This window comes from Panthera tigris, chromosome B3 (genome assembly GCF_018350195.1).
Source record: "Panthera tigris isolate Pti1 chromosome B3, P.tigris_Pti1_mat1.1, whole genome shotgun sequence".
Lineage (NCBI taxonomy): Eukaryota > Metazoa > Chordata > Mammalia > Carnivora > Felidae > Panthera > Panthera tigris.
In genome coordinates, this window is record NC_056665.1 from 7,823,473 (window position 1) to 7,841,244 (window position 17,772).

The window sequence follows — 17,772 nt, forward strand, 5'->3', positions numbered from 1 at the left end:
TTACGAAATCATGTAATGATTCGAATTGCTTTTTAATTAAATGCCTTGAATAATCTTACCATACGCATGCATTGGCAGCTTTGACTCTTCAGTGTTTCTGCCTTGCTTTTATTCTTGCTTTATTGCATTGGTTGGGACCACCCTAATAGTATTGCATAAAATTAGTGACAGAAGATACTTTGTATGCTTCTAAAGTTTTATTAGTACATATTATATTTAGTAAGTTAAATAAAGGAAGTTACCTTCTATTACTAATGAATTTGGACATTTAATCAGGTAAATGTGTTGGAAATTTTTGGCATCTTTTGAAATTATGGATTTTCTTTTATCTTTTAATTTAGTGAATTAAACAGTAGACTTCTTAAGACTAAGGCATCCTTGCATTTCTATTATAAATCTTATTGAGTTATAATATGGAATTCTTGTAATATCTTGCTGATTCAATATAACATTATTCATATTTGGAGGCTATATTTATAACATAACTTTACATGTATATAGATAAAATATCTATGTCTGTATTCATATATTTAAGGCTGTATGCTATGTTTGACTGATTGATTTTATCATCAGGAATATTCAAGTTACAGAAAATGAACTGGGAAAGTTTCTACTTTTTTATTTTTTGCTTTGGAAAAGTATAAATAGGATAAAAAATTTTAGAACTTACCCCAAAAAACCACTTGGACCTTGTACATTTTTACTGTATAGAATTTTTACTATAATTGTAATTGTTTTGTGTTTAGATTCTCTTCTTTTTTTTTTCACTAACCTTTTCTAGAAACTCAATTATGGCATCTATATTTCCAAATTTCTTGTTGTAATATTTTTAACATTTTACATTTGTCTTCTCTATATCTCTTATTAACCTTGCCAAAGGTTTATATTATTTTGAAAGAACTGGCAATTAATTGTAAAGGTATAGTCTCCTTTTTACATTTTTTCCCCTTTTGGTTATTGTTTTACTTTGCCTTCTTTTATACCAATTCCTCATTTTATCTTTGTTATTTATTTCCTCTTGCTTTCTATGATCATGTAGGTCTTTACTACTTTTGTTGTGGAATCACATTTTAAATTTTAATTAAATTATATTTTTAACTATTTTAAAAATAAGTGCTTAAATGCTGTATTTTTTAAAAATTACTTGAGCTATATTTCATAGGCTTCAATGAACACACACTTATTATCATAATAAATAATTTTACATTTAATTTTCAGTTATTCCATTATCAAATTGTTCTTTAATTGCCCAAAGAGAAACTTTTTAAAGTTATTCTTTTGTTGTTAATTTCTATTTGGTACAGAAAATGTTTCTTTTTTTTAATTTGTAAAAATGTTTTATTTATTTCTGAGACAGAGAGAGACAGAGCATGAGCAGGGGAGGGGCAGAGAGAGAGGGAGACACAGAATCCGAAGCAGGCTCCAGGCTCCGAGCTGTCGGCACAGAGCCGGATGCGGGGCTTGAACTCACAAACCAGGAGATCGTGACCTGAGCTGAAGTCGGATGCCTAACCGACTGAGCCACCCAGGCGCCCCTAGCACATATTTCTTTATTTTTGAGAGCAAGAGAAAGAGAGAGCAGGGGAGGGGCAGAGAATCCCATGCAGGCTCCCTGCTGTCAGCACAGAGCCAGATGTGGGACTTGAACCCACGAACCACGAGATTATGACCTGAACTGAAATCAAGAGTTGGATGCTTAACTGAATGAGCCATCCAGGCACCCCATTTTTTTAATGTGTATTGTTTCTTATGTACTGTGTTTTTTCTTTTGGAATTTCAGATTTCTTTTGAGGTGTAATATGTGATTGGTTTTATAAATTGTTTCAGATAATTGAAAATAATGTTCCAGCTTTTTTAGGGAGGCAGAAAGACAATCATAATAGTCATATCTATCAATTAAAACTCATCTCCATTTTTTAATTTAAATTTTAGTTAGTTAACATACTCATCTGCATTTTTAAACGTATCTTCATTTATCTCGTCCTCTTGATCTATTTGTGAAAGAAGTGTTTTGATTTTCCATTATAATGGTAGTTTTGTCAGCTTCCTTTTGCTTATATCCTATTTTTACTCTTTGTACATTTTTGTTGCTATGTTACTTGGAGCCTAATAAGTCATAATTATCATAATGGTGAATTTTGCCATCTTGAAATATGATATAAACTACTTTCTCTTTATTTAATTCTTGGCATTCTAAATTTTTTCCCACACATATCTAATTTTCAATATTTTACATTTAAATATTGTCTATTTAATATTCAATATTTTACATTTAATAATATATTGTGTATATATGATTTAATATATTTTATATTATATTTTAATATTAGCATATTTAATATATATTCCTTTTTTCTTTTTACTGTATTTTTGCATTCTTTCATTTCTAATATTTTCTGTTACTTTCTTCTATGTATGTCTTTTCTAAATAACACACATCTTGATTTTTTAACATAATTTTTCTCTTATTTAAGAGGCAGTGCAACCCTTTTGTATTTAGTGTCTATAGCGGTATTATTTAAACTTCTTTTTCATTTTGTGCCACATCATTATCCCATTCCTCTTTTTGGTAGCCTTTTTGGTATCGGCCAGAGATTTTTGGTTCTTTTTTCTAACAACTGGTTTGAAAGCTGTATGTACTATTTCTATTCTTCTAAGAGCCACTTAAAAATTTTAGCAAGGAAATTTAAACTGAAACCGTTGTAATCAACAATTGATGACTGTCTACCTGCTCCCTTTCCCTCCCAAAAAGACAAAGCCTTTGTCAGGCTTTAATGATTTATCTTCCTACTCTTCTATGTACTTATGTGAAATTATCTGGAGATTTCATTCCAGATAAGTACTGTTAATAGGTAGCAATGGTAGTACTCTTAGCATGATTAGTATTATTATTTACTTTATGTCTCTATTTTACTAGAAGACTTTATTAGTCATTATATTACATTTTACTATCAGATTAGCAACCATTATTTAGATTTTTGTTTTTAATTTTAGAAAGTGAGAGACAATGAGAGCAGGGATGGGGCAGAGGGAGACGGAGAGAGTGAGAGAGAGAGAGAGAGAGAGAGAGAGTAAGAGAATCTCAAGCAGTCTCCTGACACAGGCCTGGATCCCACGACCCCTGGGATCATGACCTGGGGTGAAATCAAGAGTCTGATGCTCAACCATCTGAGCCACCCAGGCTCCCCAACCATTATTTAGATTTAAATTGCATTTTTTTGTGTGTGTGACTTATTTGCTGTACTGTATTTGTTATGTTCCAAGTCATTGTCTAGTTTAGATTATTTTCCCCCTGTTTTTCTGGAATAATCCTCAATTAATTTTCTCGTCTTTATTTTCTGAAAAACCAAGAGGGATCAACTTTCTGAGTCTTTTCTTGTCTGAAAGAAACACCCTCGTTTGTCTTTACACATGACACAGAGCTATCTTGGTTATAAAATCCCAGGTTGAAAATAGTGCCTGCAAATCCTTATAATCATTTATCTTCTAAAATATTTCACGTAGATAAGGCAAACATCATTTTCCTTTTTAGACGTAAGAGTGCCCATTTCCCAATAAGTCATTCTTTCCTAAATGTTCATTATTGTTATACCTCCAACTGGCCCACTGTAAGAACAAGAAATTCTGATTAATAGTTCATCGGGACATTTATAGAGAGCTCTTTCTATCAATGGCAAGCACTTTTCTAACAACAAATTCTATGTATTAGCCAAAAGTTCCCGTTTCTGATGTTGTATTTACTAAGGATACAGTTAGTTCCTGAGTTCTAAAACAAGCCGCGGATTGTCTTATACTTACACCATACATCTAGCCTGCTGGTCCATGAGGATTTCCCTAATGTTTTCTCAGGAAAGGGTACCCTGAATGTCAGTCACTTCCTCTTGTCCTTGACTGTCAAATCTGTAGACCCAGGGGTGGGTCTTCTTAGGCTATTTAAAATGCTTATTTATTTTTGGGAGAGAGAGAGGGAGAGAGAGAGGGACAGTGCAGGCACATGTGGTATGCTAGTGTGCTAGTGGGGGAGGGACAGAGAGAAAGGGAGAGAATCCCAAGCAGGCTCTTCACCGACAGTGCAGAGCCCAGTGTGGGGCCCAGTCTCATGAACCGTGAGATCATGACCTGAGCCGAAATGAAGAGTCAGACGCTTAACCATCTGAGCCACCCAGGCACCCTCCCTTAGATTTTAAAAGACACTTTTCTTACTGGACTTTGAGATGTCGCTAAGAACTGTCATAAATTCTCTTTCAGTCCACCTGATTTCTTATTAGCAAATGGCTTCCACACATTTGGAACTTCCCCGTCCCCTTCACTTGAAACACTGAGTCTTAAGTTGCGATGAGAAATACAGGCTCATCAGGTAGGAGGTGAAGTCATAGTTCTGCAGGTTAGATGCACATGAATAATGTTGTGCTTTAACCGTCGTGGCCAAGGAGTTTAACCTGCTGCCTAAGTACTCCTGTACTTGATGGCCTCCCTCAGTGACTCTGCTGACTTCCCGTGGACCTCCTTTCAAGGTTAGGTTCGCTCTAGTACCAGATTCTAAAACGTCTCCCACCCCGAATCATCTTGGGGTCTTTCTTTACGCTCTGTGTCAAGGAACCCACTTTCCCTTAGGGGTCATCTCTAGTAGCTACTCCAGCTGCCTCCAGTGTATAGATCTTGGATGTCAGTGCCCCCACTGGGCCTCTGAGACAAGTTGCATCAAGGTGTGGCTATCTTAGAATAAGAGGCATGGAGAGCACATCTACATATAAAGAGTGCAGACAGGCATGACCAACTCTGGTCATCTGGTCACTCTGTGTGCCCCTCTGTCTTGACCCCTTTTAGGTGGGAGGACACACCATGCTCCCCATCCGTTGGATGCCCCCTGAAAGCATCATGTACCGGAAGTTCACTACGGAGAGCGATGTGTGGAGCTTTGGGGTGATCCTGTGGGAGATCTTCACCTACGGAAAGCAGCCGTGGTTCCAGCTCTCAAACACAGAGGTACAGAAGGGGGTAGATGGGAACCTCGATTTGGGTGAAGGCTGATAGGAGATGGCTCAGGCCAGGACTTAGACATAGTATACAAAACATCAGGTGGGGTTTGGAGCCAGCAGGGCATACGTAGGCAGAAGCAAGAGCGGGGAGCTTCTTAGTAGGAAAAAAATTATAGCTGTAGGAATTGTGGCATAATTGTCAAGAGAGCATGAAATCAGATGTTTAAATTGAGATGCGAGTCACGGTCCTGTTTGTTCTGCTACACTTAAACATCACACATGTTTCACTAAGACAGAAAATGAAAACAAAGAACAGCTCTGAGTTCTTCAATTGTGCCATCTTGTGGAAACACCCAAATTATCTGGATTCCCAAAGGCTTTGGGCATCCCAGGGAGGTGCAGCATGGTAGGTCGGGAAGGCACATTTCACGTTCTTGATAGAGCGACGTGTGTGGACTTCCAGGAATAAAAGGACCCATAATAGTAAACATAATAATAATGAACACATTCTATGTTTTTATAATTTTGATTTGTAATAATAAAAATATCAGTAATCAGATTTGAGCAATGGTTAACATTTAGTGCCAGGTACGTTTCTGAGCACGTTAGCTGTAATAACTCAGTACTTTCCACAGATACCTGTCGAGATTCAGGGCAGAGGGAAGGGAACTGTTTGGGGTTCTGGAGACGACTGGCCAGAATCTCAGAGGTGGGAGCTTCTGTGGCATGGAGAGGGCTTGGGCCATGGTCACAGCAGTCCTGGCTCCAGAGCCAGTCAGGATGGTTCTCACTTGTGTCTGGACCAGACTCATGTTGCCTTGGAGAACTCAGTACAGTCAGTGAGCAGTAAGGGGCTCGGATTCCCAACCAAGCAGACTGATAAGAGAATGCAATTCTTTTTTTTTTTTTAATTTTTTAAATGTTTATTTATTTTTGAGAGAAAGAGTGCATGAGCGGGGGAGAGGCAGAGAAAGAGGGAGACACAGAAGCCAAAGCAGGCTCCAGGCTCTGAGCTGTCAGCACAGAGCCCAATGTGGGGCTCGATCTCAAAAACCATGAGATCGTGACCTGAGCTGAAGTGGGACGCTTAACCTACTGAGCCACCCAGGCACCCCCACAGGAGCCTTTGAATATTACGATTTTATCTGAATATTCAAGAAAGTATTTTTGTTTTGGGGAAGCTGTGTTCTCCTGTGCCCTAACCACTAAGTTTCTAAGACTGAAAAGAAGGCATTTCTTTATGTCTATAGTATCTCATCAATCACAAGCTAAATGAGTCTTAACCACATTTCCCAAAGTAGGACAAGACATTTTAATGACCTTTAAAAAAAGAAAGTGTATCCAAACCCATTTGTTGTAGTGTTTTGAAAAATTGTTGCTGCTTTCTTGGGCAGTGGGATTGGCGGTAAACACAAAGGTCCCCACAACCGTGCCCACACATACGTGCATGCATGCATATGCCCACCCACATGTGTGCACACGTGCACACACATGCACAAACATGCACACACCCACCCTCATATGCACACACATGCACACACATGCACAAACATGTGTGCGTGCAGATACATGCATGCATGCATATACCCACCCGTGTGCATGCACACGTGCATACACATGCACAAACATGCACGCACAGAAGCACACACACATCCTAGGCAGAGCCTCCATGTAGCCTGGTGGCTCCAGTAAAGAGGGGATCTGGGTTGAGGGACTATTGGTGTCCGTAGAAGATCTGCCCTGGATACCCAAGTTGGCTTGTAGTAGCCAAGAAAGTGTTTCTGATCATTTTTGTTAAATGTTTATTTATTTTTGAGAGAGAGAGAGAGAGAGAGAGAGAGAATGTGCAAGTTGGGGAGGAGTAGAGAGAGAGAGAGAGGCATAGAACCTGAAGCAGTCTCCAGGCTCTGAGCTATCAGCACAGAGCCCGACGCGGGGCTCAAATGCACGAACTGTGAAATCACGACCTGAGCTGAAGTCAGATGCTTAATCGACTGAACCACCTGGGTGCCCCAACGTTTCTGATCATTTTTAACACAGTTCGGTGAGACAGTGGCCTTGAAGGTGGGCTTTCTGCCCTCCAGCCACCTGTCCCACTCCACCCTCCAGAGCCGCCAAGTGCTGGCAGCTACTGATCACAGGTTCCTTTATGGAAGCTGACACCCCAGCCAGCCCCACCCTGCAGAAGACGCGACAGAGCACTTTTGGTCGCAGCGTTAACAGCTGCTGCAGTCTGAGCTGGGTCCCTTTCCGTGGAGGTGAAGGTAATGGAGTGTGGAGACAAGGCTCTAATAAGAACGGAGAATATGAGCAGCTGGAGACCTATCGGGCTGGCACAGAAATGAGTCTCGTGGGCTGGCTCCAACCCCCGGGGTGAACAGGACCAGGAAGGTGCTGACACAGTGAAGGTTTGACAGGCTGTCCTGGGGTCAGAGTGACATGAGACAACATGGCACTGTTGGGGTCAGCAGGGGGAGACAAAAGAGAACAAAGGCACTCGTCTTGCCCAACTGAACACAGAGTCACGGGGGCAAAGACACTAGAGGCACTCAGCTAGAGAAGATTCTGTGTATTTTTATCATTACAACCCATCTCCGAACAAGGAAACTGGAGTTTGGGGCAAGTTGCCCAGAGTTAGGGAGAAGTTAAAACCAACCCAAGTCGTGGAAGATGAAACCTTGAAACGTCACGTATTCGAGGTCAGCAAAGAAGTGCCTTTGATGGGGCGCCGGGGTGGCTCAGTCGGTTGAGCATCCGACTCTCGATTTCAGCTCACATCATGATCTCGCCGTTCGTGTGTTCAAACCCCACGTCAGGCTCTGTGCTGACAGTGCGGAGCCTGTCTGAGATTCTCTCTCTCTCCCTCTCTCTCTCTGCCCCTGCCTGTTCATGCTCTCTTTCTCTCCCTCTCAAAATAAGTAAATAAACATTAAAAAAGAAGAAGAAGAAGAAGAAGAAGAAGTGCCTTTGAGAAATTGGAAATGAAGCTCAAATTACAGGCATGGTCCCCACGTGGCCAGCTGGGGTGGGTCCCACCACACGTTATTTGTTTTCTTCCTACTCCTCCTTAGGCCTCCCCTTCAGTACGTTTTGCCATGCTTGTGCTCTTGGCTTCGTTTGCATTTTACGACACTTAGGAGGTAGTCAAGGCAGACATTTGATCCCCATCTTCCAGATGAGGGCGCTGGGACCCTGTGAGGTTAACTGACTTGGGCCGGCCACCCAGCTGGGCAGTGGTGAATCGTGCAGCAGTCTTGGTGTGAAGGATGTTCACAGAAACCAAATAATGCGGGTTAGTGCAAAGAGCAGGGGGTGGGGGCTTGCTGAGAAAGGGACCCGCAAGGTGGCTTAGAGATAAGCAAGGTGCTCTACACAGAGGCTGGGAGCAGGTAGGGGAGCTGGCCAGGAAGTGGGAGCTAAGGGGAGGGAGGCATGGAGGGGCCAGATGGTGTAGAGCTCCTTCAAGGGGGTTTCAAAGTCATTCAGGCTCATAAGAGGGGAGGGACAGGTCAGATGCCAGACGCTGCTGCTAAGTGGCAATGAATGCAGGGCGGCATTCAGATGAAATTGAGGGCCAGAGAGGAAGAGTCAAGTACAGGGGAGAGTGTATGTGGGGGAGTCCATGAAGACCTGACCCAAGGGGCGGGGCACAAAGGGCAATGGTGGGCGCGGCCAGCCACCTGCTCAGGACAGGGGAGAGACTCGGGGCTGTCTCCGGCCAGCCTGCCGCCCGTGCAGGGGGGCACCCCGGCTCTGCACCGGAGCCCCTCCGTGAAGTCGTCGCCTGCTGCTTTTGCTGGGTGTGAGCCGCGGGGCCCCGGCGGGGCTTTGGATGTAACGTCCTGCCGCTTTCCACTTTTTCAGGTCATCGAGTGTATCACCCAGGGTCGTGTGCTGGAGCGGCCCCGAGTGTGCCCCAAAGAGGTGTACGACGTCATGCTGGGGTGCTGGCAGAGGGAACCCCAGCAGCGGCTGAACATCAAGGAGATCTACAAAGTCCTTCACGCTTTGGGGAAAGCCGCCCCCATCTACCTGGACATCCTCGGCTAGCGGTGGCTGGCGGTCACGGATGCGTACTCTGTTGCCTCCTGTCTCCCGGCCTCACATCCTCCCTTGTCACCTCACACTCCTTTCTTCCATCCTGACTGAAGCGAACATCTTCATATAAACTCAAGTGCCTGCTACACATACAACACTGAAAAAAAAAAAAAAAGGAAAGAAAAAACCCTGTAAGGCAGTTTGGCGAATATATATATATATACATATATATATTTATATATCTAACTATCTATCTATCTATATCCACAGAGAGATACCTTCTCTAATACAGAGAGAAGCTGCTGACACAGAAACCATAAGACTGTAACAACAACTCAGAAAATCTTAAATATTATAAACACAAATGGAAACCCCCTTTGACGGAAGCTGGGGTCCCTGCTTCTTCGGCTCCGGCTTTTCGGAGCCGAAGACCTTGACGACACAGAGACGGTCTTCGTGCTGGGACAGGAGGAGCTGGGGTGGAGTGCGAATTGTTCAGGCGATTACCTGCACAGGTGCGTTTCCCCTCCCCGGCCCCCCCCTCCCCGAGCTCTGCACAGGTGCATGGACAGACCCCATCAACTGCACTCAGGATGCAGCGGGAAAGAACACCGGACGGGGGGCCTCTGGAAAGCCTCATGTCTCCCCTGACTGTCGCCTCCACGCCTTCCCCTTTCCTCTGCTTCAAGACAGTTCTCCCATTTGTCCATTCTGGAAAGTAGAGTCCTGACGCTTTTGGAAGTCAGTGAGGGCGTGTACCAGTCAACACGTAACAACCGACAAGACACAAAACCATCATGACAATGGACTTCATCCATCTTGGGTGTAAACCATGCTCACGTTCCTTCCTAAATTTGAAAGGGACGTGCCATTTATTCTCTGAACCTCAAGAACTGGACGTTCTGGACTTAGCCACAGAAGAAGAAGCTGAAATTCGAACCCTCCCCGGCAAGGCACTGCCTCTTGTCTTTCCCTCTCTGGAAAGACTCCTCAGCCCCACCTCCCACATTCGGGCCTTTGGGGGAGTTTGGGGGCGAAGGGAACGTCCCCCGTGTTGCCCGCAAATGTGGACGCAGCAGGGTTCCGGTAGCAGGAGACTTCGTTCCTTGTAGGTCGTTATAAAGTGTGCCCCTCTGTGTCCTCTGTTTCTCATCCTGCCTGCCCAGGTCCCCAGCCCCCCACTTCCTGGGCCTCTCGCAAGTCCCAGGTGAACCTCACTGCCAGGGAAGGGAGCCAGGTGTAGCGAGAGCGTGGGGCAGCGCTTGTATCGGGGAGCGAGGCAGTACCGTGGGCAGCAGCCAGCAGGGGAGAATCTATCTGGCACCTGCACCGGCCCCTTGGCATTCTCCTCACGTTTCCAGGCCCTGGAAGGATTGATGCATCTGCCTTTGAGCTGCTGTGAAAATGCAGGGGCTGAAAAATCGCTTTTGTGGGCTGGGGGCGGGGGGAGGGGCCGAGGCTTCTCTGGGAGGTGTCCGCCGCAGGCCACGGCCACAGGCGCGGCATCTTAATGAGGACTGAGCCCTGACCAGGGAGAGAGAATGAGGCGTGTGGGCTGGGGTCCTGGACGCTGCTGTCAAGGGCTGTCACGGGGGCAGATCTCCGGGCCTCCCCGATGCACGACAAGGAAATGCTTCCGGGGGGCAACCGCCTGGCCCCTCCCAGCTCGCCGGCCCCTCCACCTCACCCCAAGCACAGAGCTACCTAGTGGACTGGCCTTTGCCCAGTGGGAGCCTCGGGGAGTGGGGGGCTCGGACCCGCACCCTGCCCTGCCAGCCGGAGGGGCTGTCGGCCGCCCCGGGCGGCCTGGTCAGCTGCAGTGCGGGCATCCCTGTGGGGTTTGGGACAAATCCTGTATGTGTGGTTTTGCTTCTTTTTTTAGACCCACAAATGTTTTTAGTCCAATAGAAAAGAGCTGTGCTCAGACTGTAGGCCTCGGTTGGGAGTCGGGGATCAGTGGAGCCGCTCAGCTGGGCTGGGAGGGGAGCCGGAGTTTGGTTTAGGGTTTTCACTGTGCTGGGTTCCCAACCCAAAGGACTTTGGAGGAGAGCTGGGTGGACCGACCACCTCAGAGGAACCCTTTGCTCTCCTGTGGCAGGTATCCTCCTGTCTTTCCGCCCAGAGGCCGTGGCTCTATTCTGGGGCCTCTAATGCTGGCTGAACTGTGCCGTCTGGTGTTGAGCAGGGTAACTAAGAGAGAGGTGAGCATGGAGGGGGGGCTTGAAGGGGAAGGGCCTTCTGGTTAGATGTGAGGCCCCAAGGCTCCCGTTGCTGCCAAAACAGACCTTGTGTGGCCTTCCATCTCACAGGCTGTGTTTCTAGAACCTCATGGTCACTGATAGGCCGGGAAGAGGGGGTGTGGGAAGGAGTTGGAAGCTGCTGGGCACCTGGGAATGAGGAACCTTCTAGGGTTTCACCTCAGGGTGCAGAGTCATCATGGCCTAATGGAAGAAGACAGTTCCTTCTGGAGCCAGGAGCCCTGGAAGAGACGGAAGTTGTCTGATTGTACAGGCCCTCGTGCTGGCCATGGGGATGTGTCTGCATCATGTCCCCTGGAAGCCGCTGCCTCTCGTGAGGGCAGAGCAAGGGGCAGCAGAGAGGGAGGCCCGGCTTTCTTACCCCCTTGTTGTGCTCTCTTTGTACAGTCTACATGTTGACTTATATAAAGGCAAGGGAAAAAAAAAGCTTTTTGGACGGTGAGGGAGGAAAAGACTAGGACTGTGGTCACTGAAGGGGCACCCAGGGCCCTGGGAGCAAGCAGGGGACAGACATTATCCCTCCTGTGGTGGGAAGCTCGGCTGAGACTTGCTCTACTGGGTCTCAGTCTCCTGTCTGCGAAACAAGAGGTGCCTGTTCGTCTCCGGCCCTTCAGGGTCTGAAGTGTTTAGATTCTCACAGTGCTGAGTCACTGTGCCATTGTTCTCGGTAGCGCCCCAGAATGCTAGGGTGGCCCTCCAGGGTGGCCCTCCTCGGGCCTTGCGTGGGCAGGGGCAGCTGCCACCGGGGGCTCGAGGGCCTGGGCCCACATGGGTCCTGTAGACATTCCTCTCCTTCTCGGTGCCTCCGTCACAATGGCAGATGTCCGAGATGACTTTAGACCCAGAGGGCGTGTTTGGTCTTTTTCCCCATCCCCAGCCTCTTTGCACATCTAGAAAGCTCTGGCGAAGGCCTATCCATCTATTTATTTTCAAAGAGCTCAGTGTGACTAAATGAGTCTTACAGTGACATCCCATCAGCCAGTGTAGCCACCCCAGTCCGTCCCACTGTCACCCCTCCACACCAAAATCCACATTTTAAAAAAGCATGCTAGAGGGACCGTGAAGATGTGGTTGGATGCAGACACCATTGTGAGCCTTGGGGGAGGCTCCAGGTCCCTGAGGCTGACCTCCCTGCCATGTCTTCCTCATCTGGTCCCCTCCTGGACTGAGTGACAGGGACCTGCTGTTGGGTGCCCACCTTGGAGTAAGGAGGCATGGCCAAGGGTCTTCCCTCTTCTTGACTTTGTACGTGAACCAGATGCCGCCCTCTTATTATATCCCTGACCTCAGTGGATCTCGAGACTCACTGAGCGTTCTCTTGCTAACACACGAGAGACTTGTGTTCCTCCACTCAGCAGATCATGCCCAGATCCTCCCTGGAGAGAGGCTTCCCTCTGGAGGCCAAGGAGCCTTGGTCCTTCTGGGTTCAGGTTGAACCTTCCCTTCTTCTCTAGTGATGCTTATCTTGTGGAATATACTAGTGCAAATATTTTTGGTGCTAAATACTACAGAAACCAACACCCATAGGAGAGCTGACAGCCAATTTCTGGGGGTGCGTGAGACACCCCCTCAAAAGCGGAAGGATTCCGTTGTGCTGGGACACTACAGGATGCATGGGAGCTTGGGTGGGAGCATGCAGGGATATGGAAAGACCGTCAAATTCCCAGCTCTGCTCTTGGTTACCCAGGTGACCACGGCCAGGTCATAATCTCTCAGAGTATCAGATTTCTCATCTGAGACATTTGAGAGACCAGAATAGATATCCTTGGGATTCTTCTCAATTAAAAAAAAAAATTCTGTTCAGCTCCCACCTATTTTGTTTTCTCTGCTTTTTTACTTGCTTATCAGAAATAAGAGACAAGATGAAAGGCAGGTATGGAAGGGGAGGAGCAAAAGTTACCCAAGGCAAGAAATTGTTTCTGGAAGGCACATAGGGAAGACTGTAGTGATTGGTAGGGTGGAGGGATATTGGGGGGTGGGGGGACAGGCACACGGGCTCACCGGCTGCCGCCTGGCCCCATGGCTGATTTCCGCAGGCTTTCCTTCCTCAGCTAGCTGGCTACTCCATTCCACACCGACGCACCTTGAGCCGGCAGAAACCATTCCAAGATAGGGAGACACGCCTGCGTACCTCTCATGCAGGCCACTGGCAATTTGAACTCAGAAACCAACAGATGTTTCCCTTCAAATGCTATTTCCAGGAGGTAGGATGTTGGAAACAGGGCAGTATTTTAGGATGCAGGCTCTTCACCCAAGTCCTTTTCCTTTCAGGAATGATGAATGGTGTCCTTGCTCCTCTTTTCCCAAACTAAACAGCAGCCGGATTGTCTTGTTCGAGGTGTGGTTACTGCAACAGGCAGTCTTGGGCTCTGAGAGCTTCGCTGTGCTTTGCTGAGAGTCTGAAGCCAAGAAACGCCTCTAGGTGTTGATTGAATGAGTCATGTCCTGACAGGCTAGAGGACCACTCTCAGATGCCCCCGGGATGGCTATTGTCAGCTCTGGTGGAGCCAGCCTGCTAGAGTACCCAATGGCATTTGCCTTAGAGCAAGAAATGGCACCCTTAGCTCAGGGCTTGGTGCTGTAGCCACTTTGGGGTTGGTCCTTGGTGTGCCAAACTTTTCTTTGATACCAAATAAAATGTTCAGGCTAGCACATAATAGGTTTTAAAGGGAAATTCCAAGTCTTTGTATCATTGTTAAGATCTCAATATAGACTCCAGAAAATGCTTTGGGATTGCTTAACATCATTGGTAGCATCATCTGAGGGGAAGTATAGGCCCATGTACATTGTATGTTTATGTCTCTATATTCAATTAGACTGACTTCAGTGAAGTTCTGCTTGGACTCAGCAAACGGATTCCTTGATGCTTGGTCTCTTTCAGTCTCACATTCCTTGGAGATGAGCTATCCAGACATGGACTGACCTACAAGAGACAGAAAGATGCTACTGGGAAATCTGTCATTTTGTAAAATTTGGTCATTTGGTGCTCCCTGGATTAATGCTGGTGACGACATTCTGGGCATCTGAAAATCCCTCCTTCTGGCAGTCTGATAGATTACCTTGCAGGAGTGCTTTCTACTACTTTCCATTTGGGAGTCAGCATTGAATTTACCAGGACTGTAGATGCAACCACTCCCTAGAAGGGTTGGGACAGAGAGAATGTGAGATGCCGATCATGCTCACTCTTTTGGAAAAGTGACTGGTGGATGTGGTGAACATTTGTGTCACTACTTTGGGCATTAGGACTTTTGCTGTAAGCATAAACTGTTTCACCCTAAGGAACTGAATCATGGCTTCTGATAGAGTCTCTGTTTCCCTGGTGCAATCTCCCCAAGCATAGTTTTCCTTGACTTCCTAAAAAAATTCTATGCGTTGCAACTGGCCCAAGTGTCAGTGTGCCAATATAGATGCTTTCCTATTTCACAAGGAGATCTGTGGAGATTGAGGTCCCCCTCAAAATACTTGGAATTCTTGATCAAAGTAATAAAATTCAGATTCCCCTTCCTCTTTCGCTAAGTTCCAAATTTAAAACTAGGCCTTGTCTTGCAGTAGGGATGGTGTCTTAAACCAGTGTGCTGAGTTATTTCCCCTCATACTGAGGCAGGACAGTAAGCTCTGTTAATTTTTCCTCTAATCACCAAAGTAAACATTGCTTTGTGTGCAGTGCTATGGCCCAAACTTGTAGTTTGCAAGAGACACTTCTAGCCAACAAAGCTAGACGTTTCTAGATGTATCAAGAGAACACAGATGAGGAAAGTCCTGAGCATCTGAGGCTCAGGGCATCTGAGAAGTACCTTGGAGCTCAGGTGTCTTGCTTTCCAGTTTGACATATTATGAGAAGAATTGGTTTGTTCTCACTTTAGACAATGACCAGTGTAGACGTCCTTCATCAAAGTCCAAAGGAAGACAGAACCCTGATATCCACTATATTCTCGAACATTGTTTTGGATGCAGTTTCTCCGAAGCCCAATGAGAAACGTCAGTACTCAAGTCTAGGTCTGATAGTTATTCCTTCATTTAAGAAGAGTGTATGGAAGTCATTAAAAAAGAAGAATTTTGTGATATGTTAACTGGGAGGACATATTCAAATGAATAGCTTCCTTGAATGTTTTGTTTCTTTCTTGGAGAACTCTCCGTGACCCGTCTCCATTTAACAGCTATGTGACGTTCAGCCGATGCTTCTGAGCCCACCTCTGGGGTAAATGAATAAACCTGGTCCAGGTGATTTGATTTCTGCTTTCTGCAGAAGAGAAGTAAATCTCAGTAAAGAAGATTTTCTTTCATTTTTGTGCTTCTTACTTTTTCCTTTTTTTTTTTCTTTTGGCTGTATCCTCTTGCCTCCATGAGACTGACAATCCAACATCTACTCCATGAAAGTCTTAATGTGAGGTGAATTCCAGGACCACAAACAGTTAGGACTTCAAACAGTGAGAAAATTGGCGCTGAATGATTCGGCACACAAAGCAGAAAACCTTCATTTCCTGCAGGCAGGATGGAATTGACTGTTATATTAAGACTTGTGAAGGAGCCCTGCCCCAGAGTAATTTCGATGCTGTCAGACAACGTTGACATCTAGATTAACCTCTGTGCAGTGAAGTTTACTGCAAAGCTCATTGGGATGCAAGTGGTGTATCTCTGCAAATCCCATCTGGAACCCTCGGTGGCCCATCCCTTCCCCACCCACTGCTCAGTCCATCCGTGAACTTTTGGCCCCCAGGAGGAGAGAAGCCATGACTGGGGTCTGAGCCCAGCAGAGGGAGCTTCTTGACCTCTCTCTGACCACAGTGCTGAGCCAAGTTTTCCGCTCCGTGGGAGTGACAGTGGGGGTCACTGTCTTGGTTTTTCCCGAGGGGACTGCACATCAAGGCGTGGAAGCCACTCTGCTGATGACAAAACGGCTTTGCAGCATATCTCGACGCTGCACAAAGTGAAATGGTTTATGAAGAATCAGTGTGCACTGCCTCAGTGAACCCTGCTCTCCCCCCCTACCCCGCTCCCCGGGGTCCCCCAGCAATTCTTGGTGTGGATGTAGCAGGTCAGGGCTACAGCCAGGTGGCCAGATGGGGTGGTGGGTTCTGATGGACAAAGGGCTTGCCCTGGGTCTGTGCAGGGGTTTCCCACAATCCTTATGGGAGAGAGGCAGCCCCAGCTCCTTCCTCTCCTGGTTGGGACAGAGTGTGTACCTCTCGGAAGGCCCGGTGTGTCAGCTCTTTCCTTATGGGGTGGTGGGCTCCAGCGTGGCCTGGACCCTTTCTGACCCAACTGTGCCGTGCCACGTGAAGGCACAGCGGCCAGCGGAAACCTCAAATCTGAACTCACGGCTTCTTTACAAGCCAAGGCTGTTAATTACATCAGAAGTCTGAAGAAAAGGCCTTTAGTTTAGATTCCGACTCCACCTTCAGATTCCCTCCTTCGGGCTGTTCCACACCATGCCGGGTGTCTTGGGAAACTGACCTGCGGAGTTTAGAATGCCGTGAAGCCCAGACAGCATATTTCTCCGGGGGTTTTACTGATTCTGATTCTCTCTGAAATTGTTTTTCCTACCTTGCCTCTTGCTTTGAATAGGAGTAACAGTCTCCTTGTATGTTCTCAGATAGTTCTTTAGGAGAAATGAAAGCTTCCGGCCAAGGACACTGTGTTTATTGACTGGGGAAAATAGATTTCTGGGCCAACTAATGTCACAGTCATACAGAGGCAAACCTGAGGACATTATTTGAAACCAATTATCAGTGTTGCATTTTGTTCTAGATGCTCAAGCTCACGTAGTGCAAACTACATTCATCCCTCATTATTTATAATACTTGTTTAAATGCACACATGTGCACGCCATCCCCCCCGCCCCCCACAAATGCATCTTCACTCGTCTTGGTCCAATATGACCCAACAAGCCAATGTGCCCTGCATGTTCCTCCCACGGATATCTGTGTCTATGTGCATGCAAGTAAGTGTGCTCCAGACATGTGGCTTCTCAAACTTCTCTACAGCTCATCTTTTCTTTTAATATCGTCACACAGCCTGTGACTTTCTCCACTATGGATCATTTTATGAAGTTAGGGTGTTTTCAAAGGAGACTGGATCCCAAGTTTTCAGAACCTTCGTATTTAAAGGTTGGACTAGTTTTCTCAGAGAAATACAAAACCAAACTAAACCTTGATATAGATTTTATGTAATTAATTTGGAGGATGTTCGGGCGGGGAGAAGCACTGAATTTTGGCTTGAATAATATGTGCTAAGTACAGATATACATGTGAACTAGTTCGAGCAGATTCCTGAAGCTATCTTCGAGTTGAAGCCTTTAGATAGGAAACTCAAAACATTCAGATTGAATCAGAACTTGATGGGAAAGGGTCCGATTTTCCCTGGGAAGGTCAGATGTTCCATGGGACACGGAAGGAACACTGGGTTGGAAGCGAGCAACTGCACTGGGTGTTACTTGGTGGGTGGCTGTGCACAAGTCACCTCAGTTATCTGGCCCGAGGTGGAAGTGTCCTTAGTAT

At 46.3% G+C, this 17,772-nt stretch overlaps 1 protein-coding gene across 2 annotated transcripts in view; it reads left to right on the forward strand.

Moving 5' to 3' along the window:
- Nucleotides 1-9,210, forward strand: part of NTRK3 (neurotrophic receptor tyrosine kinase 3) — a 538,866-nt gene extending 529,656 nt beyond the window's left edge. For both annotated transcript variants that reach the window (XM_042988103.1, XM_042988104.1), the window contains 2 exons: nt 4,828-4,986; nt 8,844-9,210. In XM_042988103.1, coding sequence (XP_042844037.1) covers nt 4,828-4,986; nt 8,844-9,029 — 345 coding nt within the window. In that variant the 3' untranslated portion in view covers nt 9,030-9,210. The remainder of the gene's footprint in view (nt 1-4,827; nt 4,987-8,843) is intronic.
- The last annotated feature ends 8,562 nt before the right edge of the window (nt 9,211-17,772 follow it).